The sequence below is a fragment of the Ursus arctos genome, chromosome X, assembly GCF_023065955.2.
Source record: "Ursus arctos isolate Adak ecotype North America chromosome X, UrsArc2.0, whole genome shotgun sequence".
In the NCBI taxonomy this organism is placed as follows: domain Eukaryota; kingdom Metazoa; phylum Chordata; class Mammalia; order Carnivora; family Ursidae; genus Ursus; species Ursus arctos.
The window spans coordinates 56,805,132-56,820,250 of NC_079873.1; the positions used below are offsets into that span (position 1 = coordinate 56,805,132).

At 43.1% G+C, this 15,119-nt stretch overlaps 1 protein-coding gene across 2 annotated transcripts; it reads right to left on the reverse strand.

Annotated features, from left to right (window-relative positions):
• Positions 1-3,691: 3,691 nt before the first annotated feature.
• SNX12 (sorting nexin 12) lies at positions 3,692-13,035 on the reverse strand. 2 transcript variants are annotated; one of them, XM_026485819.4, is made up of 4 exons: positions 12,735-13,035; positions 6,595-6,690; positions 5,918-6,042; positions 3,692-5,518 (listed from the first exon to the last, which is right to left on the reverse strand). In XM_026485819.4, the coding sequence occupies exons 1-4, from the start codon at positions 12,897-12,899 to the stop codon at positions 5,416-5,418; spliced, it is 489 nt and encodes a 162-aa protein (XP_026341604.3). In that variant the 5' UTR covers positions 12,900-13,035; the 3' UTR covers positions 3,692-5,415. The 2 variants fall into 2 exon arrangements, with proteins under 2 accessions (XP_026341604.3, XP_026341605.3); XM_026485820.4 differs by having other exon boundaries at positions 12,747-13,008.
• Between the last annotated feature and the right edge of the window lie 2,084 nt (positions 13,036-15,119).

Consider the following 15,119-nt stretch of genomic DNA (forward strand, 5'->3'; position numbering starts at 1 on the left):
TTCTTGGAGAATGGGCATAGGGAGAGGGAATAAAGAGAAATCTTTCTCTTTTTACACATTCGTGTTTTGTTTGAATTTTGTCAACCAGCATTAACTACTTTTGAATTTTTATCACCACAATAAAACATTTTAACAAAATAGGCACTTTTGTAACAGGAACAATCAGCAAAACTATCATTTCTACATTTTAAATAAGAATAATTCCAGATAGGAATGAGGTGACTATTTCATTCAAAAATTTCAGCTAGAAGACCTAGGATAAAATTAGGACAACTGTAAATCAGTTCAATACTGAGCTTCAGTGTGGTACTCATGACTTGATACAACAGGATGTGGGCAAACAAAATCTAATCAGGATTAAGTGAAGAGCCATTCATTTCTGGAAGAGAAAACTATACTACAGCAAACTCCATCCAGTGGAAAAAACTTTGCTTTCACCTTTTTGGTAGCATCACCTGCAGGATTTATTCAACTCCTTAGGGCAAGGGTTGGAAATCATAAGAATTAGAGATTTAAGATACCTCAGATATCATTCAGTCAAATCCCCTCATTTTACAGTTGAGAAAACAGGCCCAGATTGGTGAAGCAATTTGCCTGTAGGTGCTATAACCAGCTAAATAGGCCTACTATTCTTTTCTACTTCTCAGATCTTCCTTGAGTCTTCATTCTGATGACATTAGGAAATATTTTAAAGTCTTATGAATATTAGACTCCCCTATATTTAAGTTTTTGAATAAAAATGCATAGCAAAAGAAAAATCAATTAGCACAGATGATCAAAAGTTGGCTGTATTTGGACAAAAAACATTATTGGTAAAATAACATTTTCTTGAAAAGTAATGTATAAATTGCTGTGACTCTAACTGTATTTTATTGTTCACTTAAGAACTAGTGTTTTGGGGTGCCAGGGTGGCTCAATTCGTTAAGCATCTGCCTTTGGCTCAGGTCATGATCCTTGGGTCCTGGGATGGAGCCCAGCATCGGGCTCCCTGCTCAGGAGAGAGTCTGCTGCTCCCTCTCCCTCTGCCCCTCCCCCCAGCTCATGCTCTGTCTCTCGTGCTCGCTCTCTCAAATAAATGAAATAAAATCTTTTAAAAAAAGAACTACTGTTTTACCTAATTTCTGATTGATCTTCAACTGGCAGTGCCTCTTAATCCTTTACCTTCAGTCTTTCTACATCATGCAGTTGATGATCTATACACATTTAAAACCACTGCAGGAAACACCTATTTAAAGAAAACCTGCTGTAATTTAAAGAATCCTTTATTCTGTGTAATGTTAATAATTGCCCCAATTTGCTCTGTAAGGAATGAGTTTTCTGTTCTCAAGAGGATAGAGGATGGATGGATAGACAGACAGGCAGGCAGGCAGACAGGAGGGAGAAAGAAAATAAAAGTAAAATAGGGAACAATTATTTTTTTGGACAAGCAAAGCAAAACAAAAGATAAGAGGACTGAAGGGTGGTGGGTGGTCGGGAAGGGAGTGGCAGAGAACCACAAGCTAAATCAGTCACAAAGTGTTTATATTTTAAAAGTAAACTTGAATACTGCGCTGTATAAATGGACTAACAACCACCTAACCTGCAGGCTATAATTAAAGTGGTGTCCAGTTTTAGACTCTATGACTTAGGGACATGTAAGGACCTTGGAGAGATTTCAGAATAATAAAGGTAAAATGGTAAAAAAATGAGCCAAGTGAGGAAAAATTAGAACTGTTATTGTGTCTAAGAAGAGAAGACCGGGGGTGACTCAAAAGTCCTCAGGATATGAAGAAATATCCATTTCTGTGAACAGTTGGTCTACATTTCCACCATAGAAAGTAATTTTACTTAAATTATGACAGTATATATTTGAAGACAGAAGTGTCTCACCTAGGATGTCTCACTAAACAAAAACTCCAGAGAAGCCTGAATGCTGTTCACCTCTCCCACCCTTTACTAGCTCAATTCCTCATCTCAAAGAATGGGTCAAAGGGTAGATAAGGCATCTCCAGAATGTGAAGATTTAGACTTCATTTGGGTCTAGCTACTATGTTTAAAATTTTTTTGTTAGCCTCTGTCCCCCAGGTCCCAGTGTAAGGTTGAGCTGCTTCTGTGCTATGGATAAAAGGGTTTAATTAGTAATAAATACGCAGATGCATAAACTTGAATTCCTTATAAAGGAATACTCCTCAGTGTTGATGGGTAAGAGGGCTTGGATTTGGGGCTCTTTCGGGACCCAGTTACTGTGCTAACATGACCCACTTGACTCCAAAGAGGGAATTTACCTGACCTGATATTAAAAAGAAAAAAAAATTGAACAACTAGATGTGCCTGGACCTCTTATTTTGTCTCTAGCATTTTATCTTATTTAGACATCTCCCACAATAAGGAAATAAAGTCTATGAAGAAAGAGAATGTAATCATGTTTTGTTTGTACTATGACCACCCCACCCCACCCCAGTCTAGCTTTCAGCATAAGGCTGGGCACACAAAAGGCTAAGAACTGGTACTTGTTAAATGAATGTCATGTGTCCAAAATTTTGTTATTTTATTCTATAGTTGCTTTTTCAAGTTATTCTCTAATCCATTCTCTAATGCTGCTGCCTGCAAATGTTGCATTTGCCTCATTATTCTTCCTTTCTCTTAGCTCACAGAAACCTCTATTCTTCCCTATCCCCTCAGATATCTTTAGTCATCTAATTCCCGAACTACCAAAACCTCTTAACTTCCTCAATTCAGCCCCCACTCTTCTACTTATACCCAAGTACATTGTTGTCACCTTAATTCATAATGTTTCAACCACATCACTTTCTATCCCTTCTTTCCATGCTCAAGTAAATGATTAAAACTAGCTTTGACTTCCCAGATAACAAGACTCCTAGCTCCCCTTATTTCAAGCCTTTACTAAAACCCACTTTGCGTAGGAAGCCATTTCAGAACACATCGGTCAGAGGAAAATATCCACCCATCAAAAGTTCTCAGAGTTAAGGAAAAAAAAAGATCTCAGAGTTCATTCACCTTTCTGCCTGCATCACATCTATTTGAGAGAAAATACTCTCGGGGCGCCTGGGTGGCTCAGTCGGTTAAGCATCTGCCTTCAGCTCAGGTCACGATCCCAGGGGTCCTTGGATCCAGCCCTGAGTCAGGCTCCCTGCTCAGCGGGGAGTCTGCTGCTCCCTCTCCCTCTGCCCCTCCCCCCACCATGTTCTCTCTTGCTTGCTCTGCTCTCTCAAATAAATAATCTTTAAAAAAAAGAAAATGGTCTCAATTGAGGTATAAAACCTATGAAAGAAACAGTGTTCATAGATGGTATGTTGGAGGAAGAGCGCATGCACACACGTGTTTATGTACACATATAGATATGCATATGTATGTATACACACACACACTATAAATATATTCTTCCCAAATTAGCAGAAACCCACAAGCTTAAAAACCAAATCTGCTAAATCTGACCCAAACCACAGGTATTAAGCCCTATGGCTACTTCCTGCAAGCAGATTCATTACCTCTGTGAGAAAGTCAATTGGAGTTGCAAGGATAGGTAAATTTTGCTACAGGCAGCTAGGGGTTCTGTTTTGTTTTTTTAAACTTAAATGTAAAACTTATCACCTCACGACACTGACCATGTTGTATGATTTCTGCACAATACCAAGAATATCCTAGACACTAAAAAATACTATATTTACAACTTAATCAGGAAAACAAAGGCTTGCTTCACAGTGGTTTAATATGAACAGAGTTGAATATGACATTGTCTGACAGAAGAATGAACAGTTTGCTGAATAAAAGCCCCGAGTCAGGATATATACACAGCAGAAATGGGGCCTCAGGCTTTCAGCATTTGTGCACAATGAAAGAAGAACTCTTTAAAAAAAAAAGTCAATAACAGAGGATACAAATAAAAAAGGCAGCAACAACACCAACATTGGGGAGGTGGGAAGGGGAGCAGAGCCTCTCTCTAGGGGCTGCTCAGCCCCTGGTACAGGCTCAGCAGCTGGAGAGCTAATCTGTCTCAGGGAACCTCAACATTTAGAAGAGTTGACTCCAAATCCCATGTCAAAATGCAATCCTAATCTCTCTGATCAGGGTCTCGTCAGACTCCATAATCCTTTTCCCCAAGACCCTGTATAGAGAATTCCAATCCTTCCATGATGGAGAGTCTAAGCAAAGAGTCCCCACTTTTGACAAGACAACAGTTAACTTGCTCCCATCCCACCACGGGAGACAGATATCAGGCCCCAGCCAACAAACCACTACCTCCCAGACAGAAGCCCAGGAAAGCTGCTTCAGACTCTAAAATTTGGGACATCCATATCCAGCTGCTATCTCTAGCTCAAATTCTGGGGAGAATGCTGGAGTTCCATGGGAAAGGAGTGCAGGCAGTTCAATAACCCTGTGACCAAGCTGGGGAGGACAGTGACAACTCTTGCCCCTGAGCCCCATTCAACAGCTCAAAGTGCTTAGAAGTCAGAGACTGTGTGGTTTGTTCATGTGCTTCTGCCCTATGGCAGCACTAAATGGGATGGGGGGGAAGGGAGAATGGAAGGGGGGCGGTGATGCCCTTCCCCACCACTGGGAGGTACCTAGAAAAACTCCCACCCTTTAGGGAGTTACCTGGCAGTGGTGAGTTGCCCCCACCCCTCAAGCCATCAAACCTACAAAGCTAACCTATAAAGTAGCAAGGGCTTGGGGAGGGAGAACTGCAGCCCATACTGACTCACCTGCTGATGAGCAAGGACAGGCAGCCAGAGTGGGGAGCCACAAAAGAGAGGGGCTAGACAACTATGGCTTTCTTCTGACTCTGAAGCAGCCATGATGAGGGGCCCAGAAAACCCACACACCTTGCTCCACACAACAGACTGCTTGAACTCTAGGAGGATTTACTGCCATGAAAAGCAACAAGGGAGAGAGAAAGTAACAAAAGAAACTGTTGAGAAAACTGGGAGCAGTCCTAGAGAAAACAAGGAGAACATTTGGGTCTCTACCACCTTCCCAAAAAGGAAAAAGTTCATGCAGGTAGGAAACACAGGGTTGTTCCCTGCTCAGCGTTCCTGGTTAAACCTAAGAGTAAGAAAATCCCCTGGACTTGCAGCATCAGTATGTATCCAAGTGCCCCACCAGCACAAGACCCGCCCCCCCGTAAGATTAGCCTTCTGGCATGGGTAAATGCCCAAGAAATTGCCTTCCAGTCCAATCCCCCCACCCACACCCCAAGCAAAGGGCATCTGCCTGTGGTTCCCACCTCTCCTTAGAGAAGAGGATCCTAGCAGAGTGCCCACGGTGTAGTCAGGTACCAAGGAACACAATGCCAGCCAGTCTATTGGGCCAGGGGATGGGCAGCCAACTTCAGATCAAAGAGAGAGAGAGAGGCTTAGTGTAAAAACCAATGTCATTTTCAGCAGGAAAGTAGAGGGCAAGTGGTGAGAGGGGCTCCTACTGGCGCACCTTCCCAGGGACGTAGTTCCTGTCAATTGCCTCCTCCTGCAGGAACATGTGTAGGCAGCGTTCGTTCTGAGCCAGTGGGTGCCCAGCAATTCTATAAAGAGACCAAGATGGTTATCAGTAGTATTTGGGATCAGAGAGAATTCGCAGAGCAATGGGGGTGTGGAAAGGAGAGGAAGGGCCAGGTCAGCCCTTCCAGAGGTTCAAGCAAGTAGAGGACAGCAACAGGGCACCATTCCAACCCTAATATTACAGAGGAGAAGGGGGAGAGAGGGCTACGGTAGGGGGAAATCCCCAAACACATCCAACATGCGGTGCTTTCTCAGGCCCTGAGGCACAGGATCAGACTTCTGCTCAAAGGAATGGAGTTTTACTGTCCAGTCAGCTCACCGCACAACTGGCATCACATCTCATTCAGAAGAAGAGACAGGCAAAACGTAGAAAGACCATGATGGCAAAAGCAGCAAGAAGAGTCCCCAGGAACTTGGCTTACTTGTTAATAAACTGTTCGAGGCCCTGCCTCCTTTCTTCAATGAAGGACTCCTCAAAGATCCCTTCATCTCCTCGAAAAGGGAGCTGACGCTTCAAGGCTTTCCCAGGCAGTGGTGGTACTACAATCTGCAGGCAGATAAGAAATAGCCACATGAGAGACGATGAAGAGGGAATGAGATGGTGAAGCACTGTATACCCCATTTCCTATCAGGCAGGGTCTATCTTATCCCACAGCCAGCAACTTGCAAGAACTGAGACCATAAGAACAGTCAAGATGGCTCAGGTCAAAAACAGACCCAACTGATTCTATGGAAGGACAGGTTTACCAACTCAAAAGAAAGTAAATAAACTCCAAATATTCCTCACTTTAACAATCCACTAGCATCCAGGAATTTGGCTAGGCCTTTCCTAACACTATACTTGACATTTCCAGCACCTATAGGAGTTAAGTTGTATGGCTTTACTAGCCACTAATTCAAGTGATACTTTTTCTTTAAAATTTATCCTGAACTTATCACTTTCGAGTTTCAAAGGGTATCACCCAGATCCAATGTGTTGGGATTTGATAGTGTTCAGCTGCTTCGCTGCCTTTAAGATTTTATGGACTATGATCTTATGCCCTCTCAGCCTATGCAGATCTCCTCCTCCAAGGATCCCACATAGGGAATGGGGTCATACCTTACTATCTCTCTCCAGCTCATTTTTTAGCCACTCAAAGTCACTGTAGCGCCGCCGTACACAGGACTCCTTCAGCTTGAAGATAGGTAGGTTTGTCTACAGGGAAGGAAAAATGAGAGAAGAGAGATGGTAACTAATGTTCAGCCTGCGGTAGCCACCTGTCAGAACCACTTCAACATGTCCCAGAAGAAAAAACTCCTGTGAACCGTGTTCCTCTAACTCCTTTAAAATATCACCAGGTAAATACCAATCCTTACCACATCCAGCTTTGTCACAGTTGGTGATTAGAAGTCCCTTGCTGCTTAGAATTTATCCTATAAATAGATTTGAAGTTGTATGCAAATATGTATGTACAAGGGGTTTCACTGTACTTTATTTGTAGTAATTAATAAATGTCCATCAATAGGTAATTGGTTAAATAAATTATGGTATGCCTATACAGTGGAATTATTGTACAGCTATGAAAAGAATGTGAAATATATATGAGCCAGTCCGGAAATATATTAAGCATTAAAATCAAGGTACAGAACAGTACATAGAGCTTGCCTCTATTTGTTGTTTTTTTTCTATTTGGTTTTAAAAAGGGATATGGGGGCGCCTGGGTGGCACAGCGGTTAAGCGTCTGCCTTCGGCTCAGGGTGTGATCCCGGCATTATGGGATCGAGCCCCACATCAGGCTCTTCCGCTAGGAGCCTCCTTCTTCCTCTCCCACTCCCCCTGCTTGTGTTCCCTCTCTCGCTGGCTGTCTCTATCTCTGTCGAATGAATAAATAAAATCTTTATAAATAAATAAATAAATAAATAAATAAATAAATAAATAAATAAATAAAAAGGGATATGTATATTTACCCAAAGAAAATGAAAACACTAATTCAAAAAGATATATGCACCCCTTTGTTTACTGAAGCATTATTTACAATAGCCAAGATATGGAAGCAACCCAAGTGTCCATCAAAAGATGAATGGATAAAGAAGATGTGCTACACACACACACACACACACACACACACACACACACACACAGAGGAATATTACTCAGCCATAAAAAAGATGAGATCCTCCCATTTGCAACAACATGGATAAACCTAGAGGGTATTATGCTAAGTGAAATGATGAAATAAGTCAGACAGAGAAAGACAAATACCATTTAATTTGCTTACATGTGGAATCTAAGAAACAAAACAAAAAGCAGAAACAGACCCATAAATACAGAGTACAAACTGTTGGTTGCCAGAGGGGAGGTGGGTGGAGGTATGGGCAAAATGGGTGAACGGGAATAGGAGATATAGGCTTCCAGTTATGGAATGAGTAAGTCAGGGGGATAACAGCATCAGGAATGTAGTCAATGGTATTGTAATAGTAGTTAATGGTGACAGACGGTAGCTATACTTGTGGTGAGCACAGTGTCATGTATAAACTTGTCAAATCACTATGTTGGACACCTGAAACTAAGGTAACATTGTGTGTCAACTATACTTCAATTAAAAAGGGGATATGTGGGACGCCTGGGTGGCTCAGTCTGTTGAGCATCCAACTCTTGATCTTGGCTCAGGTCTTGATCTCACAGTTGTGAGTTCGAGCCCCATGTTGGGCTCCGTGCTGGGTGTGGAGCCTGCTTTAAAAAGGGGGGGGTATGTATATGCATATATATTTATATTTATGAATAAAATGTTTATTCATAATAATAGTGATTGACTTTAGAGTATAAGACTAAACAACTGGAATGGGTAGGAGGGCCACATTTTTCATTGAACAATTTGGATTTATCACATGCACGTATTACATTTTCAATTGAAAAGTGAATTTAAGTTCCTGTAAAGAACAAGAGAAAAGCACCTCCGAGGTATGCCTTCCTCAGCTTTTCCCATCCAAATCCTCTCCATTCTACAAGTCCCAGATCAACTCCCATTTCATCCAGGAAATCTTTCCTGAGAACACCAGCTTAAATTTACTGGCCTCCCTCTCCTCTACACTCCTATGACATTTATACTTTAGTACTGCCTGACACACTATTGTTTTATCCATCATGTTAGTCTTGCTACTTAAGTAAACTCTAATCTCATTGAAATCAGGAGCCGTGACTACTTTTGCATCGCCCTAAATACAGACTACGCAAGTTACTCAGTAAATACTCAATTGATTAATAGAGGCCCTATATATCTGTTTACCCTCTCCTTGTCTAGAAAGTCCAGCAGAAATAGCAATTACATTAATTTGGCTTACCATTGCCTGCTCCCTGACATAAATCAGCTTATTCCCACATCTTAATGATTGATAATTTTCCCAAGGCTCTAATGGCGACATGAGCTACCAACAAACAAAAAGTCCTGATCTTCACTCCTGCCTACAAGTTCTAAATAGAAACGGCCAACCACATGTATTAATACTGACTATATTTCCCACCAGCCAATTCATATCAGCAGATGGAAATAAAAGGAACTAGTTTCTCTCCTTTCTCCACAACTGCCTCAGGGCATGAAAAGAATATCTTCGAGCTATGCTAGTGCTTCAAACAGTCCTCAGTACATCATGCTTTTGTAGTCCTCATGTCTGGAAATTGTCTTTCCAGGATCCAGTTCTAGGTAGAGGTCATCATAAGCTAAATAACTAACCAACTTACATTAGTTACAACTCTACCCAGGATCAAGGTCCAAGGAATGTCAATAAGTTGAAGGAGAGTGAGATACAGGTAAAGTAATATTTTATTACAACCTATTCTTTACAAGAATAAATAAAAAACTGGAAACAATGGTTTCTTTGGAAAAGGGAACCTCTAGAGGGGCAGAGGGAGGGAGCAAGACTTAGTTTTTACAGTACATCTTTTTTTGTATCTTGAATTTTGTACCATGTGCATGTATTAACCATTCAAAATAAACCATTATAGAGAGCATTCTCAAAATCCTGCAAGAAATCTGCATGGGTATCAAATCATCACATGGTACAGCTTAAACTTATACAATATTTTATATGTCAATAACATCTCCATAAAGCTGGGGGGGGAATAATCCTACAAGAAAAAAAAAGTGCTTTGGTATCACGTGATTCTAGGTTTCCACCAGACTTCATTACAAATACTGTGATCCCCAAACAGTAGAACCTTAACTAGTAGGCTTTTACAGAAGCCAACAGAAGGACCAAAGAAAAGGGGGAAAAATGCTGAGTAGATTCTTCCAAGACACAGTGAAACCATTTTGTGGACTTCCTCCTTTGACTCACAAAAATCCTATTCTTCCCCTACCCCCACAGGATGATGACAAAAATGACCTTTTATCTCAGCACCTAGCCATCTAAGGAAGGGGCTACTGTGTACTAAGTAAGATAGTCTCCCAGCTCCAACCTATAAACCATATGAGGAAGACAGGATTCTGTGGAACAGGATATAGAGAGTCCTTTGGCTCTGATCAGCACAAAGTCAAAGAAAAGGAGAAAAAGAAACAAAGTTCAAGTCCACAGGACAACTGACATTTGAAAGTTCCACACACATCATGTGAAGTCACCAGGAAACCTCTCCACACTCCTCATTTCTTAAGAGGGTGGGAGGGGAGAATTCTTTCCTGAGCAAAATAAAAGAGAACAGCTCCAGAAATATTTAACTATTATACAAAGAAAAAAAAGTGCCATCTGCTTTTACCATACACAATGCCTAACTCCCAAAGCCCATTCTTTGAGTCTCATGCTTCCTGTAATTCCTACCATGATCAACCACCTAAAATCGCAATTAAAAATCAATTATTTCAACTTTTCTCCAAAACTGAATTCAATTAAAATATTAAAAGCCTAGATAGCCATACAAATTAACACAAACAATACAAATTAACCCAAACCCACAGAACTAGGAACTGCCATCAACCCTATCATCATCGTACAATTAAAAATTGTGAAAAGGACAGATTAAAAGCTTAATGGGTAAAAAAATTTTGCACACTAAAGTTTTGCAAATAAGTACTGCCAAAGAGACTAAAGTGTAGTGGAAAGAGTATGATGGGCTTTGGGGTCAGACAGACCTGGGTTCAAATCCCAGCCCCACTTATTAGCTATGTGTACTTGGGAAAGTTACTAAAACTGCATTCCTCCTCAGTTACCTACCTGTAAAATGTCATTTTTGTAAGGATTTAGAAACTAAAACCTAGTTCAGTGCCTGGCACATAGTAGGCACTAGATGAACAGTCTCTGTTGTTATTAGAATGCCTTAAAAAGGGGCGCCTGGGTGGCACAGTTGCCTTCAGCTCAGGGCATGACCCCAGCATTCTGGGATCGAGCCCCGTATCAGGTTCCTCCGCTAGGAGCCTGCTTCTTCCTCTCCCACTCCCCCTGCTTGTGTTCCCTCTCTCGCTGGCTGTCTCTCTCTGTCAAATAAATAAATAAATAAAATCTTTTTAAAAAATGCCTTAAGAGAGCTATTTCAGGGCGCCTGGGTGGCTCTGTTGGTTAAATGTCCGACTCTTGGTTTCAGCTCAGGTCATGATCTCAGGGTCTTGAGATCAAGCCCCAGGTCAGGCTCCACACTCAGTGCACAGTCTGCTTGGGATTCTCTCTCCTTCCCCCCTCTCCCTCTGCCCCTCCCCACTGGGCACCCACATGCTCTCACTCTCTATCTCTCAAATAAATAAATCTAAATAAAAAGAGCTATTTCATTCATAGTCCCTAACGCTCTTGGGTAATGCAATGGAGACACTGTCTCTAAAACCCCACAATAGAGAATCCTTACATTGAACAAGTTATGCCCAGGTTTCCTCAGGTAATTAAGTTTTCTATCACTAACAGTTCCTAGGTTTTATTGTATTTTCAGGGATCTAACTTCCATTCTTCCCCAAAGAGAGGATTCCAAGTAGTTCTTATAAAAGGCAAGTTTTTCTCAATTATTGCTTCGATTTTCTTTCTTCAGTTTGGACTTGGCCAAACTTGGAATTTGGAGATTATCATTTCTCAATTAAATTTCAAAGCCCAGGCAGGAGACACACTCTTTCATTTAATTCATTCATTCTTTCAAAAATGAAAGCACATACACTCTTTTAGGTCTTCAAATGCTGTTTGAGCAGCATGCTGTCCATAGAGAATATTCTGGCCCTCTAGTCTGAGAAAAAAACATAAGGAAAATTAGAAAATGGTTCTCCAACTTTTTTGCCTGTAACCACTTCAACTGGGCAAAAGAACCTGCAAACCACTACTGTATCTGCACATTCCATCCTTGCAATGTGGACTAAGAACTAGAGAATAAAGTCCTCTGCAGTGCACATTGGAAGAAGCCACTCCTGGGGCAGTCCTGAAATGTCATATATTAAATTAACCACAGACCACGGTCTTAACCCAAAATGTTAATCTAGAACAGAAAGGGCAAATGGCCATATGTATACAGAGAGCCCAAATGAGAGGCAATACTGAAACAAACATCCTGGATACTTCAAATCTATGGGATCAGCACAGGATGAGAGCATTGACTGACAATCCACCAACCCCAGTGCAAGGCCAGGCTTCACCAAGAGACACAGCATGTGGTACCTGAGAAAACTTCAGCACAAAACATTTCTCTCCTTCAGATGCTAATTCTACACAAGTCTGGGGAGCACTCAACCTCAAGGAGACTCCCTTTCTTATTTCTGCTCTACCAAGCCCACTGTCTCCCTTTCCTGGAGTCTATCTTCCCTTTAATCCAGGTTTTGCTTAACTCCATCATCTCAGGGAGACCTCATTAGGAAGAAATCGGGCGTCCTGCCCTCCCTCTTCAGACTGACTTCCCACAACCTAGTTTAGTTATGGGAACCAGCGATATACCACCTTGGCTTTCCATCCCCCCAGCCCTCTGCCACTCTTCCTTCCCTCCTTCTGTCGCTACAGTCAGGATTCCTATTTCCTTTTATTCCTTACTGTAATCTTCTCCATCGTCCCCACCCTATCCAGCCATGCTTCACTTCTTGCTCATAGGTACTTATTTTCCCTCACCCCAGTCCGATGTCCCCCTCAGGAGTTTCCGTATCCTAGGGCCACAACCTAGTCTGGAGACCTCTCTCCAAACCTATGAAGCCCCTAACCCCCAAATGACTCTCTAAGCGTCTTGGCCAATGTTAGCCGTCCCCACGGCAGCCCCCCCCCCGCCCAGCCGCCTGGTCCTCCCTCAGCTGTCTCCCTCACCCCGTGACTCACCCGCATGCGAACCTCATAGGTGGTGAAGCGCGCGCGGCCCACGCCCACCGTCTGTGGATTAAAGATGTCGATCTCCAGGAAGTTACTTGGCGGCCCGTAAGCGTCAGTCAGGTCCTGCGGCTTCGAGTTAAGGCGCCGAGTGTCAGCCACTGCCGTGTCCGACATCTTTCCGAAGGAGAGACCGGGACCGGGGAAGGGGGTGGGGGACAGAGGCCGGAGGCAGGAGCGCGCACAGCCCCTCCCGTTTGCAAAATAACCAGCCAACCCACAGACAGCGGCGCCGCGCACGCGCGCCCACGCACGCACGCACGCACGCGCACGTTCCCCTGGCCCCGGGCCCGGCACCCTGAATAGCGGCCACGCTGAGGGCTGTGAGTCCCGTACATTGGAGGCCTCATTCAGGCTTCCGGGCGGTGTTTGTGGCCGCCCCGGAACCTGCATCTCTGGTATGCAGCACCCCATACCCTGGGAAGCACTACAGGCGGAATCTGCCAATCGCTGCTCCCCAACCCAAGAAATGCTCTTATACCGTGTATCTATCGGCTGCGGGCACTGCCCCGCAAACCGGGACCTTGCAGTGATAGGCCGAAGCCCCGTGACCTGAATAAGTCAGGGTTTTGCGCGAAAATAGAAGGGTGTTCTCCGGAGGGTGGGGTTCCAACAACAATACTAAGAATCTAGAACGCAGCCCTGCCACTTGTGCCCCTGATGGTTTCAATTCGTTCCGCATGCAACTGAGCATTCAGCACTAGGGTGCCAGGGAAGCAGTGAGGGTGGGGTAAACGTGATTGCTCATTCTCACTTTTCAGGAAAATTGGGGCATATCTTCATCCTCCACTTGTTACCACATAAAGCTAACCCCAGGTGTGGTCAGACATTTTATTTCTCAGCAAATTGAGGGCATTTATTTCATACCTCTGTCTCTAGTCTGCAGAACTCCATACTTGGCACTGCTTAGAGGTTGCTTGCAGCCCATAATGGAGATAGAATATGTGTCTAAATGAGAAAATATCTGTAGACATATTGATATTTATGTGACTAATTTATACATGGCCCACATCAAGGGTGGTGATTTTAGGTCATCCTTTCTCCTCCCTGCACCTACCTCTTCTGCTATTTCCTATGTCACTGATGCCTGAAATCCTTGCAACAGATTACAAGGCCCTATAATTTCACAGTTAAGTTATTTAATTCAATTTAACTGATATCTACTAAGCAACCACTTATGTGCCAGGCACCATGCTAAACAGTAAAGACCTAGAGTTGAGTAAGGGAGTCTCTGCCCTCAAACAGTTAACATTCTTTACTAAAAGACTGGGAGACAAGTAAATAAAACTAATGACAAATACAAAATAAGCGTTCAAAGCAGCACATGAATAATTGCAGGAGTTAGGGAAGGCTTCCTGGAGGAGGAAACATCTGAGTTTGACAGACATGAAAAGATATACAGGATGAATAGAAGTGGAAATGAGAAAAAGGCAGTTTCTTGCAGAGGGAATAGCATATGCAAAGTCATCACGATAAGAAACAGCATATTTTTAGGCAGGTGTCACCAATTCAGATTGCGTAAAGAAAGTGCTTAGAGAGGTAGACTGGGGACACGCAATGAAGCAAAGGATCTCTGGCTTTAGGAATTATGTGATAGGAAGCCACCGAAGGATTTTTAAAAAGATTTTATGTACTTATTCATTTGAGAGAGAGAGAGTGTGTGAGCACAAGTGGGGGCGGAGGGGCAGAGGGAGAGGAACAAGCTCCCCCCCCCACATGGGACTCAATCCCAGGACCCTGATATCATGACCTGAGCTGAAGGCAGACACTTAACTGACTGAGCCACCCAGGCACCCCTACGCTGAAGGATTTTTTTTTTTAAGATTTTATTTATTTATTTGACAGAGACACACACACACAGCAAGAGAGGAACCCACAAGCAGGGGGAGTGGGAGAGGGAGAAGCAGGCTTCCTGCCAAGCAGGGAACCCGAAGCGGGGCTCGATCCCAGGACCGTGGGATCATGACCTCAGCCGAAGGCAGACGCTTAACCGACTGAGCCACCCAGGCACCCCTACACTGAAGGATTTTTAACAGGAAAAAAGACAAGATCAGGGACTTCTGGGTGGCTCAGTCAGTTAAGTTCCTGCCTTTGGCTCAGGTCCTGATCCCAGGGGCCTGGGATCAAGTCCTACGTGGGGCTCCTTGCTCAGTGAGGAGCCTACTTCTCCCTCTGCCTGCCTCTTTCTCTCTGATAAATAAATAAAATCTTAAAAAAAAAACACATGATCATATTTGTGTGTCAGAAGGATTATTATTTTTTTTAAAGATTTTATTTATTTAATTGACAGAACACAAGCAGGGAGAGTGGGAGAGGAAGAAGCAGGCTCCCAGCAGA